The 22,097-nt window shown below is 34.3% G+C and overlaps 4 protein-coding genes across 8 annotated transcripts; 2 read left to right on the top strand and 2 right to left on the bottom strand.

The window, feature by feature from the left end:
- Positions 1–499: 499 nt before the first annotated feature.
- On the top strand, positions 500–5,553 carry LOC122586966 (uncharacterized acetyltransferase At3g50280-like). 3 transcript variants are annotated; one of them, XM_043759017.1, is made up of 5 exons: positions 500–621; positions 854–2,251; positions 2,496–2,581; positions 2,979–3,055; positions 4,940–5,553. In XM_043759017.1, the coding sequence occupies exon 2, from the start codon at positions 870–872 to the stop codon at positions 2,208–2,210; it is 1,341 nt and encodes a 446-aa protein (XP_043614952.1). In that variant the 5' UTR covers positions 500–621; positions 854–869; the 3' UTR covers positions 2,211–2,251; positions 2,496–2,581; positions 2,979–3,055; positions 4,940–5,553. The 3 variants fall into 3 exon arrangements, with proteins under 3 accessions (XP_043614952.1, XP_043614951.1, XP_043614950.1); XM_043759016.1 differs by lacking the exon at positions 4,940–5,553 and having other exon boundaries at positions 500–640; positions 2,979–3,185; XM_043759015.1 differs by lacking the exon at positions 4,940–5,553 and having other exon boundaries at positions 2,979–3,185.
- LOC122586968 (hypoxanthine-guanine phosphoribosyltransferase) lies at positions 4,745–6,374 on the bottom strand. The gene is made up of 3 exons (XM_043759018.1): positions 6,008–6,374; positions 5,591–5,755; positions 4,745–5,021 (listed from the first exon to the last, which is right to left on the bottom strand). Exons 1-3 carry the CDS (start codon positions 6,320–6,322, stop codon positions 4,923–4,925), a joined length of 579 nt encoding a protein of 192 aa, XP_043614953.1. The 5' UTR covers positions 6,323–6,374; the 3' UTR covers positions 4,745–4,922.
- A 2,427-nt stretch (positions 6,375–8,801) lies between these two features.
- On the top strand, positions 8,802–10,564 carry LOC122586650 (MRN complex-interacting protein). The gene is made up of 4 exons (XM_043758630.1): positions 8,802–8,911; positions 8,978–9,245; positions 9,685–9,846; positions 10,155–10,564. The coding sequence occupies exons 1-4, from the start codon at positions 8,855–8,857 to the stop codon at positions 10,526–10,528; spliced, it is 861 nt and encodes a 286-aa protein (XP_043614565.1). The 5' UTR covers positions 8,802–8,854; the 3' UTR covers positions 10,529–10,564.
- Positions 10,565–11,726: 1,162 nt separating this feature from the next.
- Positions 11,727–17,350, bottom strand: LOC122587387. 3 transcript variants are annotated; one of them, XM_043759539.1, is made up of 9 exons: positions 16,993–17,346; positions 16,828–16,879; positions 16,639–16,715; positions 16,233–16,334; positions 15,905–16,045; positions 15,700–15,751; positions 13,370–13,443; positions 12,909–12,998; positions 11,727–11,922 (listed from the first exon to the last, which is right to left on the bottom strand). In XM_043759539.1, exons 1-9 carry the CDS (start codon positions 17,127–17,129, stop codon positions 11,874–11,876), a joined length of 774 nt encoding a protein of 257 aa, XP_043615474.1. In that variant the 5' UTR covers positions 17,130–17,346; the 3' UTR covers positions 11,727–11,873. The 3 variants fall into 3 exon arrangements, with proteins under 3 accessions (XP_043615474.1, XP_043615475.1, XP_043615476.1); XM_043759540.1 differs by lacking the exon at positions 11,727–11,922 and adding an exon at positions 12,118–12,456 and having other exon boundaries at positions 16,993–17,350; XM_043759541.1 differs by lacking the exon at positions 11,727–11,922 and adding an exon at positions 12,118–12,469 and having other exon boundaries at positions 16,993–17,349.
- Positions 17,351–22,097: the final 4,747 nt, after the last annotated feature.

Raw genomic sequence — 22,097 nt, forward strand, 5'->3', positions numbered from 1 at the left:
GGGGTGATATCTAGGTCATAGAGTATGATAGGTTATAGGAGTTGATATATCATAGAGTATGATAGTCAAATGCCTTAGTCGTACGGGCTCCGCCCTCGAATTTAAAAATTTGTCGAAAGTATATCGAATGACATCTCTAATGAAAGAGCATGAAATTTTAAGAACACCCATACAATTTTTATAATTTATCGATGTATGGTTTTTGAGATAAAAGATTTTGAATGAATTGGAAGAATGAATGATTTATGGAGGAGAGAAAAAAAAGATGATTGGTTGAGATTTGAGGAGAGAAAAAGGGTATTATAGTTATTTTAGATAAATATAGAATAGATAGGAGGGGCATTTTGAGAAAGTACTTAAAATTAATATTGAAAATTTCATGTTCATATGTTGAAAATCTGTTTTATAATATAGTATAGATATAGATATAGATTAATTAATTAAATTGCACTTATTAAATTTAATCATCACATTTTTATATTCTGCTTTTATACACTGATGATGAGCACACACACACACAGATATTTTATACTCTGCTTTTGAGGGAATTGATTGTTGTTGCTATATCGGCGGCGGTAAATTAGGGCAACGGTATCCGATCTGTTCAACTTTAGTTGATCGGTAAATCAAACCTATGAATGTATCTCTCTTATTTGCCGTTTTATTTCATGTTTATATTCCATTTGGATGATTCTAGTTCGGATTAGTATACATTGCAAATAATTAAGAGAATTATTTTGTCCCAACGTTGTGTGCGAAAAGTGCTTGTTCTAGTTTAGTTGTTTGTTGGCATTCATTTCATTTCAGTTGTTCTAATTAAAATTCTGTAATTACTTGATTGGTTTTTGGACAGAAAGAAAGCCACCTCCATGGAGTCTGCAAGTTTGAAAATGATATCAGATTGCTTCATCAAACCAAAATTCGTATCAGAAGAAGCTAAAAAACCAACTTACATGGCCCCATGGGATCTCGCCATGCTCAACCTAACTTACATTCAAAAGGGTCTCCTCTACTCCTTGCCCCCCGAAAACAAAAAAGACTTCTCCACGGCCGACTTCGTGCACCGCCTCAAAGACTCCCTTTCTGACACACTCACTCATTTCCACCCACTCGCCGGCCGTTTAGCCACCGTAAAACAAACAAACCCGCCTTCTGTGGTCATCTTCATCAATCCGGAGAACAGTCCGGGAGCAAGATTCATACATGCCTCGGTCAACTTGACGATTGATGATCTTCTTACGCCCACTGATGTTCCGCTGATCGTGGAATCGTTTTTCGATCATCACAAGACTATCGGTCACGATGGGCACCAGAAGTCGTTGGTGTCGATTCAAGTCACGGAACTTGTTGATGGAATCTTTGTCGGTTGTTCAATGAGCCACACGGTGGCTGATGGAACTTCCTTCTGGCATCTTTTCAACTCGTTATCGCAAGTGTTCCTGTCCAAACCGATCGCACCTCCTGTTCTCAAGCGATGGGTTCCGGAAGGATGCGACCCGATCATCTCCCTCCCCTTCGCCCATCAAGACGAATACGTCAACAGACCAAATCCGCCATTGGTACGACAGCGAATCTTCCATCTTAACTCAAATGCTATGGCTAAACTCAAAGCAAAAGTGAACTCAGAATGCAGCACCACAAGGATATCCACTTTACAGACGCTCTTGGCAGTGATATGGCGGTGCGTGATCCGGGCCAGGCGGTTTCCGGCTGAAAAAGAAACCTCTTGCAAATTGCCGGTGAACGTCAGAAGCAGGATGTCACCACCTTTGCCAGAACACTACTTCGGTGTTGCGATTCAAACTGTGGGAATAAAAACAACCGCCGGGGAGCTGCTGGATCACAGTATCGGGTGGGCGGCGAAGCAGTTGCACGAGTTGGTGGTTAACCATGGGGATAAACAGATCCGTGAGTATGCGGAATCATGGGTGAAGAATCCGATTGTGCATAAAATGGACGTGATTTATGATGGGGTTGGTGTAAGTATGTCGAGTTCACCAAAGTCTGATATGTACGGTGTTGAATTTGGGTTGGGGAAAGGAGTGGCGGTGTTGTGTGGGAATGCGATGAAGTTTGACGCCAAGGTCTCCTTGAACGCCGGACGGCCACGCGATGGTGAAGGACTTATGGATGTGGATCTCTCCCTGCTACCGGAAACCATGGCGCTTTTTGAAACTGACCAAGAGTTTATGAGTCTTGTGCAGCTCTAATTTATGTTCTTCCTACTTGCGATTTCCTTCCTTATTTTCAAGTAAGTTTGTTTTGGATTAAAAAAAAAAAGAGTTAAAGATGTTAAACTTCATTGTGATTTATTATGAATAATACTTTGTTATAATAATAGGAATTTTGGGTATTTTACCAAAATGTTATATACATACATATGTTTTTTTTATTGCTAGATTTGGTTTTGAAACATTAAAGCTGTGATCTCTTTATGTAATAATAGCCTGATGTTATCTGATTGGGGTTCGTTTTGGTTTGATGTCAATTTGAAGGTACCTAAGTTTCAGTTTTATGATCCAAAGACTCCATTTTCCACTTCTCCAGGGTTTTTGCCACCTTCCAAGATCGAAAAGGCAAGGTAACGGTTATCTTTAAACTTTTTTGTTGCTTATGCTATAGAGGTTTGGTGAAATTATACATTTATTGTGCAAAAAGTGATTAATTGTGATTTGCAAAATTTATGAGAGCAGATTAATAGCTAGAAAGTGATAATCAAGAAATTCCAAATCTTAACGGAATCAAATAAGTTTTTTTTTACATAAAAAAGTAATATCTATAAGTTTTTATATAAAGCCCATGGTTTATTTTATATATGTGTATTTTTTTGAGATTTATGTTAAAATTGGTTTTTGTAGTTGATGAGCCACAAATTATGTTAAATCATGAATAAAGTTGAAAGTTTTATATTGTATGTTTGGAATATTGGTGTTTAAATAAGTGCCCAATAATGTGTTATTGTCCCTAAATGCATATAGGAGGGAGGTTCTTATCAGCAGCATATTCTTTCGAGCTCCTAAAAGCCATCCACTCAAGAGCCGAAGAAATTGCCTAGGTAGTTTTGGTATTTTACTATTTGTTGCATGTAACAACTAATCCAGCTGTTAATTCTATCTTATAGTCAACTTGATGACAATCATTTTGATGGTGAAATGCTTTCTTCAAAAAATTTATATTTCCCTTTATATGTGAGTTTAAGTTGATCTTTGAGGTTAGCTTTTGATATAAGTTGATGTCACATGCTTGTATATTTAAGTGTGTGATTTCTCGATTGTTTTGTTTTTACTTTTGGCTGCTGGTGATGACTCTGTAGATCCAGCATTATAACTCTGTTTCAGTGGTTTACTCATGAGTAGATTATATATATGTCTCTTATCTATAAGTTTTTGGGCTTACACTAGGGTCATTTACCTGCCATTTCCATCGCATAATCACTTAGAGGTATTTATGTCTTTTGAGTTTTGAAGGAGTTGATAAATTACCTTTATTATGGAATGAATCGTCGCTTAGAGGTATTTATTTTATGCTAACCTGGTAATCTGACACACTTTTATTGCCTCAATATGAGTGTGTTACTGTATAATTTGCATTAGTTGACCTAGTGTTCTGTATGATGAAGTTTTTATATATGCAGTGATCTCATCTGTGAGTTTCCTTACATTACAACTACACATTAAGCTAAAAGTAACGTCATGCACATGTCTTTTGTGCCTGATACATAGTACAACTTTAAATTTAAATGCTGCCAGAGACTAGAGTCTCCGTTTTTGGATAACCATCAAATATTTTTTTACCATAATTGAATTATGCTTGCTATTCCTATATAATTGTTGCTGTCAAGTTTGTGACTCTAGCTGGAAAAGCAGTGAAAGTATAGCTGAATGTATCTATCTTTACATCTATTAGCAGACCTTTAATTATGCAAACACATGCTAAACCGCCAAGTAAAATTTGATCCATTTTGACTGCAAACCACCCGGATTCCTTACCCAATCCGTCCTGTTATGATAACTTTATGGAAACTATACTATGTGTTATGTGTACATACTCTTCACAAATACATTGGTTAAAAATTGTGAATTCTGTATTTTTCTCTTTGTTAAGATACAGTACAATAGTTTTACCCATTTAAGAAAAGATAACATGATGGTTAATATTCTGGCTGTTTTGTATAAGCATGCTAAACATGATGTTTATGGGGGGTTAAGGCTCTTATCTATCAGTGTGAATTGATGTGTTGAAAATTAAGAGCTAAAAGTGAGTTTTAAGTTTGTTTGAAGCTTAGAATCACCCTAACAGAGTTAAGTATGAACCTTATCAAATTACTTGCTTGTAAAACTAGGTTGTTAGCTTCAAGCATAGGTGCTATATTGCATCAGACTCTGTTAAGTTTCAAGTTTGGTGGAGTGGACGTTGGACTGAGTTTACCTGATATGTGCAGTTTTAGTCAAGATCTACTTCGGTCATAGACCGGAAGATGAACCAAATACTAACTTTATTTTTTCATTCTAAATTTGAAAGTTAGAAACTTAAATTGATGTTTTTCTTTAACACATGCAAGCCTAAAACGAACCCAAAATACCCAAGATGATGATATTTTTTCTTTAGTAAATTTCATTGTCATATGCCTCATTGTGGTATAGGAAGCGGCAAGATCAATAGGGCAGGTAAGTGATGGGGTTAAACCTATAATTTTTAGTTGAATTATTTGGCTTGCGATCACCTAATGTATTCACCAAAGTAGTTCACAGTAACATAACACTCTTGATTCATATCATTTTGTCGCAAGTAATTATCGTTAGGCTTGTAATTGAATAGTGCATACAGATGAACTGCGGAACAAAAGATGCCAGATACGATAGAAGTCATTTGTATAATGGTTTAGGAGATCATATAGTCTTCAGGTAGTTGACTCGACATGTTCACTTGTATATTTCAGGCTTCAAGACTCCAATGTAAGGCAAGTTCCTGTACTGTTCGTTGAAATCCAGACCATACCCCACGACAAATGAATCCGGGCACTGTTGCAGACAGAACAATTCATGTTTTAATGTCATATGCAGAAAGAATAGAAAAACAAACCATATTAGCAGTTTTTAAGTATCATAAAAGTTCATGAGTAGGTCCTATCTCGCTATCAAATATCTATATTATCACACAGGCACATAACAAAAGTAGTAATGGGATTGTTCAATGCTAACTTCTACTAATGAATTACAATTTTGCTTTCATCAGTAGGTCATAAGTCATTATCTCATATCTAACAATTCTCACGGAACCCTTAATCTTTCAAATGCATAGAGTCATATCAAAAAGTGGGCTTGATCATTGATGTATCATCTACAACTCCATACAACGACAATACAAGTAATGGTTGAGTTGATGTTCCAAGACTAAAAAGAACAGATGGAAGGTTGGCGAAGTAGTCATGACTCATGAGATTACAACCAAAAGATGACCATTTTTCTTTTTTATCAAATTAAACTCGTAGTAACCGTATCACGGTGTATAACACAGATTATATATGCAAAATTTCTAAGTATGTTCAATTCATTTATGTGTGTGAGAGAGACAGGGGGAATGCAGGGACCTGAAAACCACTGTAAAACTTGCCATCACCCAAGAGCTTCAAATTAACCTCTCTTCTTGCTGGTTTGTCAAGGAGAGTGCACACAGAAACAGAGGTGGATCCTTTACCTTCCAAGTATGAAACGAGACGTGCAACCGTGTTTCCAGTATCTACAATGTCCTCAACCTGATATGATCGAGTCAAACAGATTAAACCACATTACATCTTCTTATAATAAGAAATGACAAAAAGAACACATCACGAGTAACATTTGGGGTGGTTAATTCATCATCGTAAATTACATACACACTTGAAAATGTAACAATCCATATAAAAAAAAAAAAAGAAGAATGAAACTTATGTATATTGTGATATTTTAAATATTGGAATAAATTCAAGTAAGAAAGAAAGAAAACAAGTTAAGGGGGGCAAATTAACCAGAATGACGTGTTTGCCGGAAACATCGAGCTTAACGTCACAAGAAATTTTGGGAGAACCGGAAGAAACGGTTCCAGAGGCGTAGGACTCAGCTCTCACAAAATCCACCGTCACCGGCAGCTTTACTTTCCGTACCAAGTCAGCCATGAACATAAATGCTCCCGTGGCTACACCAACTATCACCGGCGAATCGCTGGAATCATCAAAATCTTGTGTTATCTGAGAAGCCATTTCGGCTACCTTATCAGATAGCTGCTCCGCCGTCCATAGTACTGTCACTATATCGTCGTCAATACACCCACCGCCGCTCACCATTTTTATTTAATTTCTACCCCTCTTTTCCTTAATACTATAGCAAAAAGATAGATTAATGTTAAACCCTTTTGACTTTGACTTTTATAGAAGAATAAAACATCCGTCTTACTTATATTTCAACTTTTCACCCGTAACTTTTATCATCTTGCCTTTACCATACGACAATATCACAATATTTTCGTTTTTCATTTGCCCTCACAAAAGTACATATATTTACTTTGACAAAGTTTTAAAATAATTATAGCTTTTATTTATTTATTTTTATTTTTGAACTCACTCTTCATCGTCCGGTAGAGATCGACTACGTCACCAACACAGTCAATCCGAGGGCATGACTGACGGTGGAAGTCTCACTACCGTTCTGAAGAAAACCAGTTAAGAGCCACGCCAAAACCCTCATTCCCACCTCATTGACAAGGACTTCCCAATATGTCTTTCAAAGGTTTTGAACCCGTAACCAACAATTAGCTGAAAGACATTAAGAGTATTAAATATCAAATTGAGCTAAACCCCAATACTATAGTCTTTACTTTTAATATATGATATTATATCTTTTATATGTCCGGATATGGATTTATATATCTTTTGTATTCTCATATATATGTATATATTTTTTTTCCTCATATGCTATTCTTTAATATTCAACACGAACACATGTAAACACAAATATTCAAATTCTATATTTGACGGGATTGGTTGTTATTGGTATTATTTTTATGATATTTTTCTTCCGTTGTTGAACAGACAATCATTGATTAAGTCGTGCACATTTGTATTAAAGGCTCGCTTTTCCAGATTATCTAAGAAAAAAAAAAACTCATCCGCTTTTTTAAGTTAACTCAATTATGATTCATGGACATACTTGTCAATCATATTTATGGTTTTTAGCTACTCTTCTTATAGTTAAAAACGAAAATAAAAAGAAAAAGATTGTATAGAAAAGTATAAATATATATATATGCTCGTAAGTACTAAGTAGTATCTTATTAAAAACATTCCTACTTATTGGAAGAAAGAAAAGATATTTAGCTACCAATTTGGATATCATGACACGTCTTTAGGTGATCCTCTTTTGCACTCATTTTAACAAATAGGAAAGTAAATTTTTACCATTGTTACATAATTATATTATGGATAGCACACGTCTTTGGGTTATGTAGTTTTCATGTTAAACTTTTACTAAAAACAGGTTACGTTATTAATCATGTTAGTTTTCATGGGTGTGACATGTTCAGAAGATCAAACGTTTGCAAAAAATACAAACTATGTCTCAAACTTTAATTAACTTCAATTTATATATTGTTTTTTTAAGTACGGAGTATTATATTTCTGATTTTAGAATTTCTTTTATCTTTTCAGAAAGTGAATTTTTTTTTTTTTTTTTTGGCAAAGTGAGTTTTGATTCAGACGTGTTGGAGACAATTTAACCAGAGAATTTTTGGACCTCCAACCCCCTCCTCATGAAAATACCTTTGAGATGAGAACCCCAAGACTCGAACTTGAGGTCTTGGGTAAACTCACCCAGGACACAATCCCACGTAGTGAATTAGAAGATACCCCTGGCCACTGGGTTTAAACCAGTGGTTCGGAAAGTGATTATTTCGCAATATTTATAACTACCTATAAAGCATTTTGGATTTCTAAATTCGAAATGTCTTAAAAATTCAAACTTTCCATATTACCACTCCTACATATTTACCACATACATCATTTATCTTTTAATATACTTGACCTATCACACTTTATCTATCTATAATCTATCTTGGATTTATAAATTCGGAATGTCTTAAAAATTCAGACTTTCCATATTACCACTCCTACATATTTATAACATACATCATATATAATTTAATATACTTATACTATCACACTTTATCTATAATCTATCTTGGATTTCTAAATTTGGAATGTCTTAAAAATTCAGACTTTCCATATTACCACTCTTACATATTTATAACATATATCATTTATCTTTTAATATACTTATACTATCACACTTTATCTATAATCTATAATCTATCTATACCCCTTATAAAGAGGATAACATTAAGACATTAAACATATTTTTTTCTCCAAAATACTCTCATCTTATTCCTGAAGTTTCAAACCCTCCGACTCAAACAAAAACCCACACATCCTAAAAACACATCTTCACAAACAAAAACACACACATCCTAAAAAACACATAAACCGAGCCATCGCCGTCGTCAATGATCATACCCACGAACCGCCACATTTAACAACTGCTTTTTAACGGGTTCCGCTGCAACGCACGGGCACTAGACTAGTAATATCGTAATACATTTTGTTTTTCTTTCTAAAATGAGGTTTAATATTTATCTTAAACTTTAATTTCAATAGTCCATTTATAGCCGGCCCATTGTACAACTGCGGGGCGAAAAATACGAAATTTTGGCGGCAAATTCAAATTTATTTTGAACGAGAGAGAGAGAGAGAGAGACACACACACAGAGTGGGTGGGGAGTAAGACTGAGAGACGGGAAGGAATTATCGGATCGGAAGGAAGGAAAAATGACAAGCGCATTAGTATTCATGGCTCTTGAATGCTTCAAATGCTCCACCATGCAAGTAAGTCCTCCTCTTCGATCGTAATTGATGGATGTGATTTGATTAAAAATGATGGATGGACAACAGGTGAAGCAGAGGAAGAAAAGCAGCAACAAATGGATCTGCGTTATCTGCAACGAGAAGCAGTCCGTCCGGAAGGTCTATTCCCAGGGATCCATGGCCAAACACGTCCGGGCCTTTGTTCAACAATTTAACATGTCTCGCGCTCAGTTTCTCCATCATCATCAACGACAACCACAACCACATGATGATCAACAGATTCAGCCGATTAGAAAACGGACCGACTGGAGCGAGTACCTCGATGGGCCCCCTGCCGCCGATACTTATGATCAAGGTCAGTTCCTAGTACTATTAATTTTATCTAGCGTTAAACTTCTTTTTCGGTTTTATTATATCAGATCTATATGTATTGACTGTATTATATGTATCAAACTTGTCATTTTTGGTGTGAACCGGCACTTGTTATTGATGGATTCATTAACAATGGATTTGACTGATAATTCACACACTTTGTGATTGGGGAAAAATGACTTTGCATATGATTATAATTCAAAACTTAGATCCCAATTTAAAACATTAGGTAGCCAAAGACTCAAAAATACTAAAACTAATATCCGGATGGGTCTGCATCAAATACATATTATACTACTTCATGGGATACACAATTAATGGATTTATGAGTATATCATCATCATCATCATCATTATATACTGGTCTCTCTTGGAGAATATAGTTTATTTTTAATATCTAATACTGTAAATTCATGTGTGAAGGGGATCCCTGTGAACCAAATGTTGTGACAGAGTTGCCAAAAGCATGGTTCAAGAAGCCTAAATTGGCAGATCGTTACTCTCCTCCTTCTGGATTCGGTGGTCAAAACCTTCGAAAGCCTGTCTTTGGGAAGAGAGCTGGCAAGAAGAAAATCAATATTTCAGGTTGTCTTACCTCAAGTACTGCATCTTAATTCAATACACAAAGTCTGCCTCTCTATATTCTGTTTTGATATTCCAAACTGATCAATGATTTTGTTAGACATTCATCATAGATATGCATTCGTTCGTGTATAAATGGTCTAGTTGTGCATAAATAAATCGTATGGTTTATGTGACAACCACATTATTAGAATTCCACCATGAAGATTTTTTCAGGCTTTTCTGCTGCAGTAATAAGCAATTAAGCATATGTTTCGAGTGATCGTTAAACTGTTGGGTGATGGCCATTAACTTAACTTATTCTTTTGCAGACAAGGAGCCAACAACAGTTATGAAGGAAAGTTTTAAAAGGGCTGGTGAAAATCAACCAAACATTGATAATGCTGACCACGGTTGTGTGTACCAAACATCAAGTTCAGTCATGTCAAAGTTACAGAGGCCAAATTCAAAGTCTAATGCTTGGAAAGAGGATGAGACCAAAGTTGATCAGAGTTTTGCATATACTGGAGCAAGTTCACTGATGACGAAACTGAAGAAGCCAGTATCAAAGTGGAATGACTTCATTGATGATGATGATGATGACTTGCAGCTTGAAAGCAGATGTCCAGAGATCAATAATGATGTGTTTAAGACAAAGGTAAGTGATGAGATTGTAGAGGATGATGTCCATCCTGATTTCCTGTGAAAATTTTATCGTCTTGATTCATGTTGCTAGATCTTGAACCCTGTTTTTGCTACATATAATAGACTTCCTTTGCGTAATTGTATATGAGTCATGGTTTGTTTGACTACAGGTGTCAACTGAGAAAATATAAATCCATCTATACAATTTGGCAATTTGCTATTGTTAGCTAATGGTTATAACTGTATCTAGTCTGGTGATCTTATACTCATTGCTAGATCAGGTTCTTCATCAATCTACTTCCCAACTAAGTAAGGATCGGTTTCAAATATAATGAATTAGTATGAAATGAGAACATTTTGGCTCAAAAACTCAAACTATCACTTGAGGTGTCGTCAATGGATAATGGTTGTTGTTGTAGGCCGTGTAAGACAGGTGGAAATACTGCCCAAATCCAATACTCCACTTTGTTCCATGCCTGTCTCACACTGTAATTTCTCTGAGTTTTACCTGAAGATTTGATCCAATTAAGTGGAGTTTATGTGTATCACTTAAGTATCAAGAATTTAGGCAAAGTCTGAGTATTTGTACTTTGTATATAAAATTCAACCTGTTCTTTTATGCCAAAATGGATGCCTCACCAAAAGTATGTTATTTCCTCATACAAATTAGTATTATGGTATACAAGTTTTCAATCATCCACCATTTTGAATCATTTGATGGCTTAGGTTTAGAAATGAAAACTTAGAAACTTATGAATGACCCGTAGTTGGAAACCTGAAATTCAAATTTAATTGTAATTTATACAAGGCGTAGAACTCGCTATGCGCTACCAACTCGGCTGACCGGGGAGTTGAGAGTATTCTGGTCTATGTCGGGAGTACTCGGGAATTCATAGCAGCCAAGGTGGGGAGTAATCGAAGTACTTGGCCGAACCGGGTCTTAGTGCTGTAAGGAATAGTGAGCACTCTACTCGAGGAGTTTTGCAACCTTGAATTTATATTAACGATAATGATGTATGTGTACCTGAAAAATGTTTATTTAACAAGCTAGAGCTTGTCATCCCCTTGTACTTTATAGATCGAAATCTGTCAGGCCCTGACCCTATCTGGTATAAGGAATTGTCTCCTTCAATTTACTATTCTTCCGTCATTTTTTTTTTCATAATAGTGATTGTATATCTAAATGCATGACTTGATAGAAAATCTTATACGTTTTTTGGTTTGACTTGAATTATATAACTGTGGAGGTAACACAGCTCTACATTAAACATATATTGTAGACTGATTGGATACAAATGAAATGTAATGAATTCATGTATCATTTACCATTACCTTAAGACCTTAAACAATGTAATATACATAAATTCAACCATGTTTCATCCCATGATTCAGTTATAAAGCTTTTACTATACATCTGCACCTACCATCAATGGTGGATCACTTGATTTCAGATCTCTGCAAGATTCAAGATAAACTCCATCAAGATGTTGCCGAAAAGAAGAGTAAAAAGTGTTACATTCATATTGTCGGCTGAATTTAGTGGTGCAAATAATAATGAATACAAAGCATGCACAGGTACAGAGACACAAATTTATATTGTTGGCCCAGTAGTACTACAACAATAGGCAACAAGAAAGATTATCTACTATATGTTGAAATTATTGATGTAACTAATACTTTGTAGATTTGTATACAAATTTGTTCATATAGAATTCTTAATGTTGGTCAAATCTGCACCAAACATAGCTAAAGAAGGCAAATGGTATTCCTGGTATATATATCAGCAAACATAGTTTTTATAAATACAAGGTTCCTGCACAGTGCACACAATGCGAACGTGCTATTCCTGATGGCGTTTTAGTAACTTGAGTCTGATATAAGATATGGTATTATGGTAATACATTAGTTGGCAAATAGACGAAGATGAAACCCAAATCTGTTGCTCAGCTAATCCTTTGTATATCATGTTGGCAGACAAGTCTCTTATACCTGTTTAACGAGCCTAAATCAACCAAGCAATTATTTAAGCTGAAATTCATCATCTAACTGGTCTGAAAGAAGTTGCTGGAAAAAAGAAGAAGATGAAATAGCTTTGCTTAAGGCTCACTACATAAAGGTTCTTATTACTTTTGCATTGATGACTCATTACATCAAGATTAAACCACTTCTATTGGCAGAACAAGGACACATTTTGCTTCAATTCTCACTAATCAGACTCCTCGATTTTAAAAATTTCTAAAATAATCTAATATATAATATTTCAAGAATTTTAAGCAATCAACTATCCTATTTTGAAAATAAAATAATCTAAATAGTTTTCAGATGATACATAGCATTAATTCATTGGTATTTACATGAATAAAGAGGTGATCCTACACGCAGCATACAATAATACAGTATATATTATCTATGTAATCTACCAAGTTCTTTGTCAAACTTGCCTGTTATTGTTGCGGAAAAGTATAAGTGAAACAGCCTGGTCAGCAGAGAGATAGAATAGCTGCCGCACTATGTACCCACATGTAATGATGCTGACAAGGATCAAGTATAACATCAGGGGATCAGTATATGCATTGTATTGTGAATTAGATGCAGTTAGAAGTATGCTAAGATCACATACATAACATATACTGTAAAAAAGATCAGCAAATGCAAATTATCTAGTTTCCACAAGAGAATAAAAAGATCAAGCAATCATCTTCATTGCTAATGTTTCTTTTATGAACTTTTATATATTGAACATGTATTATAGAATGGGATGAACAAAGAGTTGCATAATTACATACTCTCCAGACAGAAACCTAGATGTGAACAAAGAGTTGCATATTTATTTATTTGAGCAATCAATAGTAGAAATAAGTCTAAATGAGAATTTGGTTGCCTAGTTTGAATAAAAACTCACCTCCCAAAACATACAGTAAGAAATATCCACAAGATAGCACTTATCCAGCTAGATTCCTTATACGCTACCCACACCTGAACAAGCAGCGGTAGATCAGATATGCAAAAGTAAACAGTGTTAAATTGTATTCTGTTTGGTGATACAAGCTACAATATGCAAGTTGTATGTGCATTTATAGTTTGAACCTTGGGTCAGATTCATAACAGCCCTATAATCAGCATTGTACCTTGAGTTACATGACATTTCTATGACTATGAATGGACCATATTGATGAAATTAAGGCTTGATGTATGGAACACCCTTCCAATGCAATAATCAAGTGCCAGTCAAAGAAGAAACCTGTGACCACAACCCTAATATTGACATAGATCGGTTTTTGGATGTTCAACTACGAATCGAAGATCGATTTGAGCATGTGGTGGGTGGTCAATTGGAGGTCAGAGATGGTATTCACTTGAAGATTGAAAATCTGGAACAAACCTAAAATCACATAAAAGGGATGCCATACCAAATTTATATTCTGCTAGACCTGCATTCATGATTTCACAGGCAGATGAAAAGGAAAAATGGGCTGAGTGGTGGATCGAGATTGGATCATTGGAGACTACATGTCATCCCATAGAGTTTGGGCTAGCACAGTTGCAGATAAAAAAGTTGCTTATCAGTCTGATATCAATCTCAATTCAACCACAGTTGTTAAGGCTCGTAAAGTTGGGAAGCATACTACTCAAATATTAGTGAAGGGACAGATCTTGGCAACTGTAGAATGTCTTATGGCTAGCAGCACTAATTACCTTCTTCCCGACTTAAGGACAGCTTCAGCAACATGTCACCACCTCACAATTGAACAATTCAAAGAACCATGGCAAAAGGAGGTAGCTTAGTCTTCACACATCCGGCTTGAGGTCAGGTTGTTTCCTCGGGTGGGAAACAGACCCAATTGGGTTATTGGCAAAATGGAAATGGGAAAAGGAGCAGTTTATAGCCCAGTCAATCATACGTAATTGTTTGAGGGGTTAAACTTAAAATTAGCAACTACTCTATATTATATTTAAATATCTCATTTCCTGTTCTAATTGGCTAAGTTTGGTTCTATTTTTGATTATTAATTTTCTTGTATTGGAGACTAGCCCCACTCGAATCGGGCCAACTATCTTAAGTGTTTTCCAATATAGTTCTCAATTTCCAGATTCTATCACGTTGGTATTCAACTGAAGATTGAAGATCTGGAACAAACCCAAAGTCACATGAAGGGGATGCCTACCAAACTACCTTCTGCTGGACCTGCTTTCATGATATTATGGGTGATAAAAAGGAAAGATGGGCTGAACATGGTGGACAGAGACTACCTTTCCTTTCATAGAGTGTGGGCTAGCCCACTTGCAGATAAAAAAGTTGTTTATTGGTCCTAATATCAATCTCAATTAGACCACATTTGTTAAGGCACGTACTGCTGGGAAGCATGCTCCTTGAAGATTAGTGAAGGGATAGACCTTGACAACCATAGAATGGCTTATCGCTTGGAGCACTAACTCCTTTCTTTTGACTTATGGAAACCTTCAGATACGCTTCACCACCTCACAATTGAACCATTCAAAGAATCATGGCACAAGGAGGTAGCTTGGTCTTGGCAAGTCATTTCCTCAGCCAAGAAGCAATATTGATACATTCCCAATTGGGTTATTGGCAAAAAGGAAGTGGGAAAAGGAGTTTACAGCCTCAGTCAATCAGTAGCACACGTTTAGGGCTGGATCAGACGAGGGCTGATACGTATGGATAAGAATTAGGATTACTAACTGCTATATTTATATTTATATATATCTCATTTCCTGCTCTAGTTGGCTAAGTCTGGTTTTGTTTTTTATTATCAATGTTCTTGTATTGGAGACCAACCCATTTGATCTGAAACCAACCTGTCAACCCCTAACATGCATTAAATAGGTGACGTGGGTCGTGTCCAGGTTAGTATGTTGTGACTAACAGTGAGCGTTGAAACTTGAAACTTCTGACCTGAAATTTTTAGGGCCACGTTTAAGTTGGGTAATTTCAACCTGGCAACCCCGAACCAGAGCTGATTGACCCATTTACATCAAGTGGGTTCAAGGGATGATAAACAAAGTCACAAAACACGAGGTCTTACTTAACGGTAATAAGATCGAGACACTAATATTGTAAAAAGCGCATTTATGTTAGATATCTAATTAAGTCTATTAATTCATGAACTCTATACCGAAAAGTGAAAAAACCAACTACTGTATGTCATACGAAAATCAAGTTATGGGAAAGCAGCTAAACTGACCAACTAACATTTATTATGAATGAGGACGTACCGCCAAAGCCACGACATTGATATAGAAGTCAATGAGTGTTGCAACCACCCACCTGTAACCATATATCAATTTCAACTTTAAATTGCATATGAAGAATTTAATAGGTAAAGACTCAAGTTAGAGATGAACAATAAGTGTGTAATGCAAAAATTGATCCAAAGAAAGTTACTAATATATAGAGAAACCAATAAGGAAAGAAACTTACGGTGTGTATAATTCTGCACGAAATGGAGATCCATCAACAATTATTGTGTAAAGCAAAGTTCCCAGCATCAAGCAGCCTAGTACAGCAAAGATTACTCTTGCAGCTACAACAGAAAGTCCCTTACTGTGTTCCGCGACATCACTAAGGCAAATATATAGATAAAATCAAGATAATTATCTTAAGAAACAAAGAGGGAAGAATTAGCAATTTTACATTCATCTGCCATGTTACTCATGAGAGTACTACTTGAAGTTTGAATGTTGTAACAGTTATACAAGAAAGCAAGCAAGGGAGAATTTAGGGTGAATGCAACATCTTGTAGTCTTACCCGTTCTGGTGTCTCGCCAACACAAAGTAGAAAGGATCCTTTGAAAATTGCTCAGGTGTCAACTTGTAAAACTGCAAAACTATGTACCCGCAGGTAGTGACACTGTATAAAGCAAACAAGAAAGAAAAAAATATAAGGCGTGTTGTAACAGATTCAGATATGTGTACAACTAGAGTAAACTCGATTCCAAGTAACCAACCAAATCGTAAATCGCACACCCAACGATTCAGGCCAAATCGCAGTAGGTCAAACTTTGTGACTATAATTATTGAAAATATTTTGGAATATATAGATATATTTCGTTTAAACCTTATGCACTAACTGGCTACCCAAACTAATATAGTAAAAGAAAAGAAAAGTAATAATAATAATAATAAGACGTATGTATTGTAGTGTATAGTAGTACCTTCCGAAACAAATTAACAAAAGGAGCCAAATAATAGCGATGATCCAACTGCTTGATTCCTTGTATATAATCCAAGCCTAAAGATTAAGAACAGGAGTCCAGTATACGTAGTTAATTCAAAAACTTTTAAATAATTACAGTGGTAAATAAATTAATAAATAATGATTCTGGGAAGATAGACATATATACCCCAATGGCAGCGATATTTATATAGAAATCTATCAGTAAAGCTGCCATCCACCTGCCATGCGCAACTAATTAATTAACTTTCCATTTTTTTCAATAACATTTATTTTTGGCTAATCAACTGAAAAACACTTGGAATAATATATATACGAGTAATTAAGTAGCAACCTAGTGAGCAGTTCCTTACGAAAAGGGAGGCCGTCGGTGGAGATTGTGTAGGCAAGTACCGCCACCATCGCACATCCCAAAACGCTCACCGCCGTCCACACCCCCACCCCTACCTTCCTCTTGCTGTCACCACTCATATTTTTACTACTCCGGGCCGGTCACTTTTTAATTAATAGCTACGCCTACACCCTCCCGCCGGTGTTTGTGTGTAAATATTCAATTCAATTCAATTCAATTTTTGTGACAATTAAAATGATAAGCAGTGGATATATACTAATAAGGGAAAATATATATACAAAACTAATGGATTCTTCAATTCTTTGTTTCCATAGTACATTAGTATCTGTTTTGTGGGGAAGCCAGACTTCCACGTACGTAACTGGATGGCATAGTTTCTGCTGACTTGTTCGAAACTTCTTCCCCACGTCATCAATTCTTTTAACAACTTTTTATAACTTTATATATATTTAACATTAAAACACACTTAATTAATTGAAAAAACACATTTTATTATTAAACCACACCACACTTAATTAAAAAAGTTACAACAAAATTAAAAAACATAACGATTGTTCATAACGACAATTTATTTTAAAACATAACAACAACAACACAATAACATAATAAAGAACTACTCGTCGCTCTCGTTCTCGTCGTCACTGCCACCCATCTCTAGAAACTCATCCCCATACTCATCCATCTCGTCAACAAGATTTTGAATCATGTCATCGCCAACATTCTTGTTTTTGTGTTGATTTTAGGTGTTTTTTCTAAACATGGTTTGGTTGTATGTAGAGGATGTGTTTTTGTTGTTTTGGTTCAGTTGTGTGTTTGAAGAAAATGACAGAAAGCTTTTGATTTAAACAAGATGAAGATATAGCCGTTTTGTTTAGTTTTCAAATTCAAAACAAACAAATTTTCTTTTTTTTTATTTGTTGTTTACTGTCACGTGGACCACACAGGAGCGTCCGTGAGCTTCCCCGTGAAGAATAAAAACGAAGACGCACAGACGCAGACGCATACCATCAATAGGAAGGGGAGCGTCTTTCTTGCTTGGGACGCGCGAAGAAGGTGCTATAAGCACCGGCCTAATAGCCCTTCCCAATTATACTCGTATCTCTTTCTTATTATTTATTAAATCATAAATCTACAACAATTTTTGGCCATCCACAACAATGCTTTCTTTATACAGTTGTACATTATGCATTTGATAAATCCTTCTAACCAATCCTCCTAAAAATTCTTCTAATATATCCACTTGTTAATACACAGAATCTACTAATTCTCTTTTCTAATCTCACCCCCTAATTTTCTACATGTCACAATCCTATTAATTAGGAGGATTTTTAGGCTAATGAGTTAGGAGGATTGATCATTACCCTATTGAACGTATTTTCCTTACCCCTGATTAACTACACTAAAGTCAGGTCATTAGATTAAAAAATGTATTTTTCTTCATTTGCATGGTTGCTTATTGAACTGAATAATTGATGTGTATCACCTATATACTTTTTAATTTTTTTATGGATGATCAACTGCTGACCGGATGACCTGCTATAACAGGTTAATCTCTATTTACATGGTTGCTCATTGAACTGGACGACTAATGTACCTTCTCTCATTTACATGATTGCCTATTGAAATGGATTATTAGTATATATCACCAACATACTTTTTATTTTTTACTTGGTTGACCTGATGACATACAATAACAGGTTAAACTCTATATTTACTTTTTGTTTTTCCAGAAATTATCTTCATCAATATTCCAGACGAAAATTCTAGTAAAAGTTCCGGCAATCATGTTCATTCGTTTCAAATTGTCCCAAATGTCCATAAACTAGGTCATCAGTTCAGAAATTTGGGTAATACTAGACTTTAAAATATGTTCAGGCGGGTTATTATTAATCAAAAGGAAAAGTGAAATCCTAAAGTACAGGTTATAACAGATTGAATTGATTGTTGGGTTGTTAAATCTTCCAAGGTTGAAGATCATAGACTGATTTATAATACTAGTACAGTTATATTATTATGATATTATTAAAAATATAAACATTTGGAAAATTGATGCTTTTATATTGCAAATTTTTATGGAAAATTGATGAATAGAATGAGGCAGAAATTAATAAATTTTTGAAAAATAAAAATAAAAATAGAGATTAACTTGTTATTGTAGATCACCAGGTCAACATTTGGTCAATCATGTAAAATTAGAAAAGTATGTGTGTGATGTATATTAATAATTCAGTTAAATGGCAACCATGTAAATGAGGGAAAATACATTAGTCATCCAGTTCAATGAGCAACCATGTAAATAGAGATTAACCTGTTAGAGCAGGTCATCAAGTCAGCAGTTGGTCAACCATGTAAAAAGTATATGGGTGATACACATCAATAATCCAGTTCAATGTACCACCACGTAAATGAGGAAAAGTACATTGTTAATCCAGTGACTTAACCCTTATTATTATTATTCTTTTTTTCTTAATTACTACAAACTGTTAATCGTATTATTTATTTATTTACATATTAGTTTTATTACCCGTACGAGAATACGTATCGATCATGGGATACTTATATTAAGAACTCATATTTTTGTAAGAACAAAACTCTTGAATTATGTATTGGATTTTTTTTTTAAATTCACATGTAAACATTATAAAAATATATGTTCTAAAAGAAACTTTTTTCAAAACCTTATATATAGGCGTTTGATCATTTGTGAATGAAAACGTGAACATATTCATTCACATGTTCACAAAAGCTACTTTGAAGGGTATTAAAAAACTTTCTTCTACAGTATACTTTTTTATATCATTTCATATGTGAATGAAAACAAACAACATGTGATTTAATATATAATTTGAGAATTTTCATAGTTCTTGCAAAAAAAAAAAATGGTTCTTAAAATTAGGATCACAAATCATATATAGGGTAAAAATCAAGGTTCTTAAAACAGAAGAGAAAAAAAAAGGCTTGTTTGTGATATTTTTAGCGTTTTCTTCTCTCTTTTTTTCACCTTTTTCATTCTATTTTTAATTATAAAAATATTTAATTTTTTCATAATCCGAGTTAGCGAGCTACACGTATAAGGTTACGGTAGAGTTTTTCCCTTTAACGATATTAACAAGGGTTACCTGGTAGGAGTGATAAGTCATAGAGGGTGATAGGTCATAGGGGTGATCGATGATGAGATGATCTACCTAATGGGCTTTGCCTTTAGCCATCATGAGTCCACCATAGACTGAGAGACTTCACCTATAGCTTACTGGTTACGCCCTTTGAAAAAAAAATCTTTTTAAAAATCTTTTTTGAATTCTTTTGAAATCAATTAATTAAATAAATAAATAAGGAAAAAAAATCAAAATAACTAGCTAAAAAAAATCAACAATATGAATCTTCTTTCTCTTCCTTCCTTAAGATACCTTCTATTTTGATTTATATCCTCTCTCTCTCTCTCTCTCTCTCTATCTCTCTTTCTCTATACATATAAATATATATATATAGGGGAGTCTTATTTTGAGAACCCATTTTGAGAACTTTTAAATTATGTATTGGATCACATGTTTTTTTTTTGTTTATTCACATGTGAAATGTTATAAAAATATATGTTGTAGAAGAAATTTTTTTTCAAAACCTTATATATACCCATTTGTGAACGAAAACGTGAACATATTCATTCACAAGTTCATAAAAGACTATTTTGAAGGTTTTTTAAAAAAAGTTTCTTTAACAACATACTTTTTTATATCATTTCACATGTGAATGAACAAAAAAAATGTGATCCAATACATAATTTGAGAGTTCCCATGATTCTTAAGTGCACGCATGTCATAGATTAATATCTGGATATACACGACAAAACTCACTATTAAATGGGCCCACTACTAACTGGGTTCAGTGTTAATGATTATGGAAAATGATAAATCCTCTTAATCAATCATTTTAAAAATCCTCTTAATATATCCACTTGTTAACACATGGAATCCACTAATTTTCTTTCCTAATCTCACCCCTAATTTTTCACATGTCACAATCCTATTAATTAGGGGGATTTTTAGGCTAATAATTTAGGAGAATTGATCATTACTCAATGATTATATTTCTGAAAACATAAATTGATAACAATATTATATATACACTAGCACGGTACCCGTACAATGCGCGCGATGGTTGTGGCGGTAACGATGTGGTGGTGGGGGAGACTATTGGTGGTGGAGGCGCGCGTTGTCGAGTGGTGTAGATAATTGATGTAAAGGTAATTGATGTAAAAGGTTAATGAATATATTTTGGATAATTAACCGAAATTGTAATTTAATCATTAATGATATTTTAGATAATTCTTCCATAATTTTAAAGAGAAAATTGTATTATTTATTAAATAGTATAAAAGTATAGATTAGGTGTATAGGTGAATTAGTATTAAAAAATAAGGGTATTTTGGATATAAAAAAGTGCTGAATTTTCTAAAATAGGAGAAGTTAATATATTTTATAAGGGTTATAGATATAGATATAGATATGCATATAAATAAAATTGAAACATGTTAGTTAAAAAAATCACATAACAAACAAAATCAATTATAGAATGAAAAATAACTTTCCAGTTGACCATTAAAATTGAATGAAAAAGAACCAACAATTAATATTACTCTCAATTATAAATTTAATTATAATTCTAATTTTGGTGTGGAATTTGACTTTTGAACAAATTTATTTACTCCGTATAATTCTAACTAGTTATTGTATCCACGTGTTACCGCGGGGTACGCTTTCTACGCAACAAAATTTTGGACTCAAATTTATGTCAAATATTCGAACTAAAAATTTAAAAAAGACAATTAAACCCATAACAATAACAATAAAAAATTGTAAAAGAGTTATAAGATTTATAAAAACATAAGCAATAACTATATTAATGTTTTAAATATAATATGAACGCAAGATTTAAGCAGTAAAATCATAATCATGTAAAAATTATTTGATGAAAACATAATAATCTAAAAATTTAGTGTGAAGAAAAAAAATCGAAAACTTTGATGTGAGGCAAATTTAAAAACGTTATATATATATAAAAAGCGGAAAAAAATAGTAAAAATCAAGTGT

This window comes from Erigeron canadensis, chromosome 2 (assembly GCF_010389155.1).
Source record: "Erigeron canadensis isolate Cc75 chromosome 2, C_canadensis_v1, whole genome shotgun sequence".
Taxonomy (NCBI): domain Eukaryota; kingdom Viridiplantae; phylum Streptophyta; class Magnoliopsida; order Asterales; family Asteraceae; genus Erigeron; species Erigeron canadensis.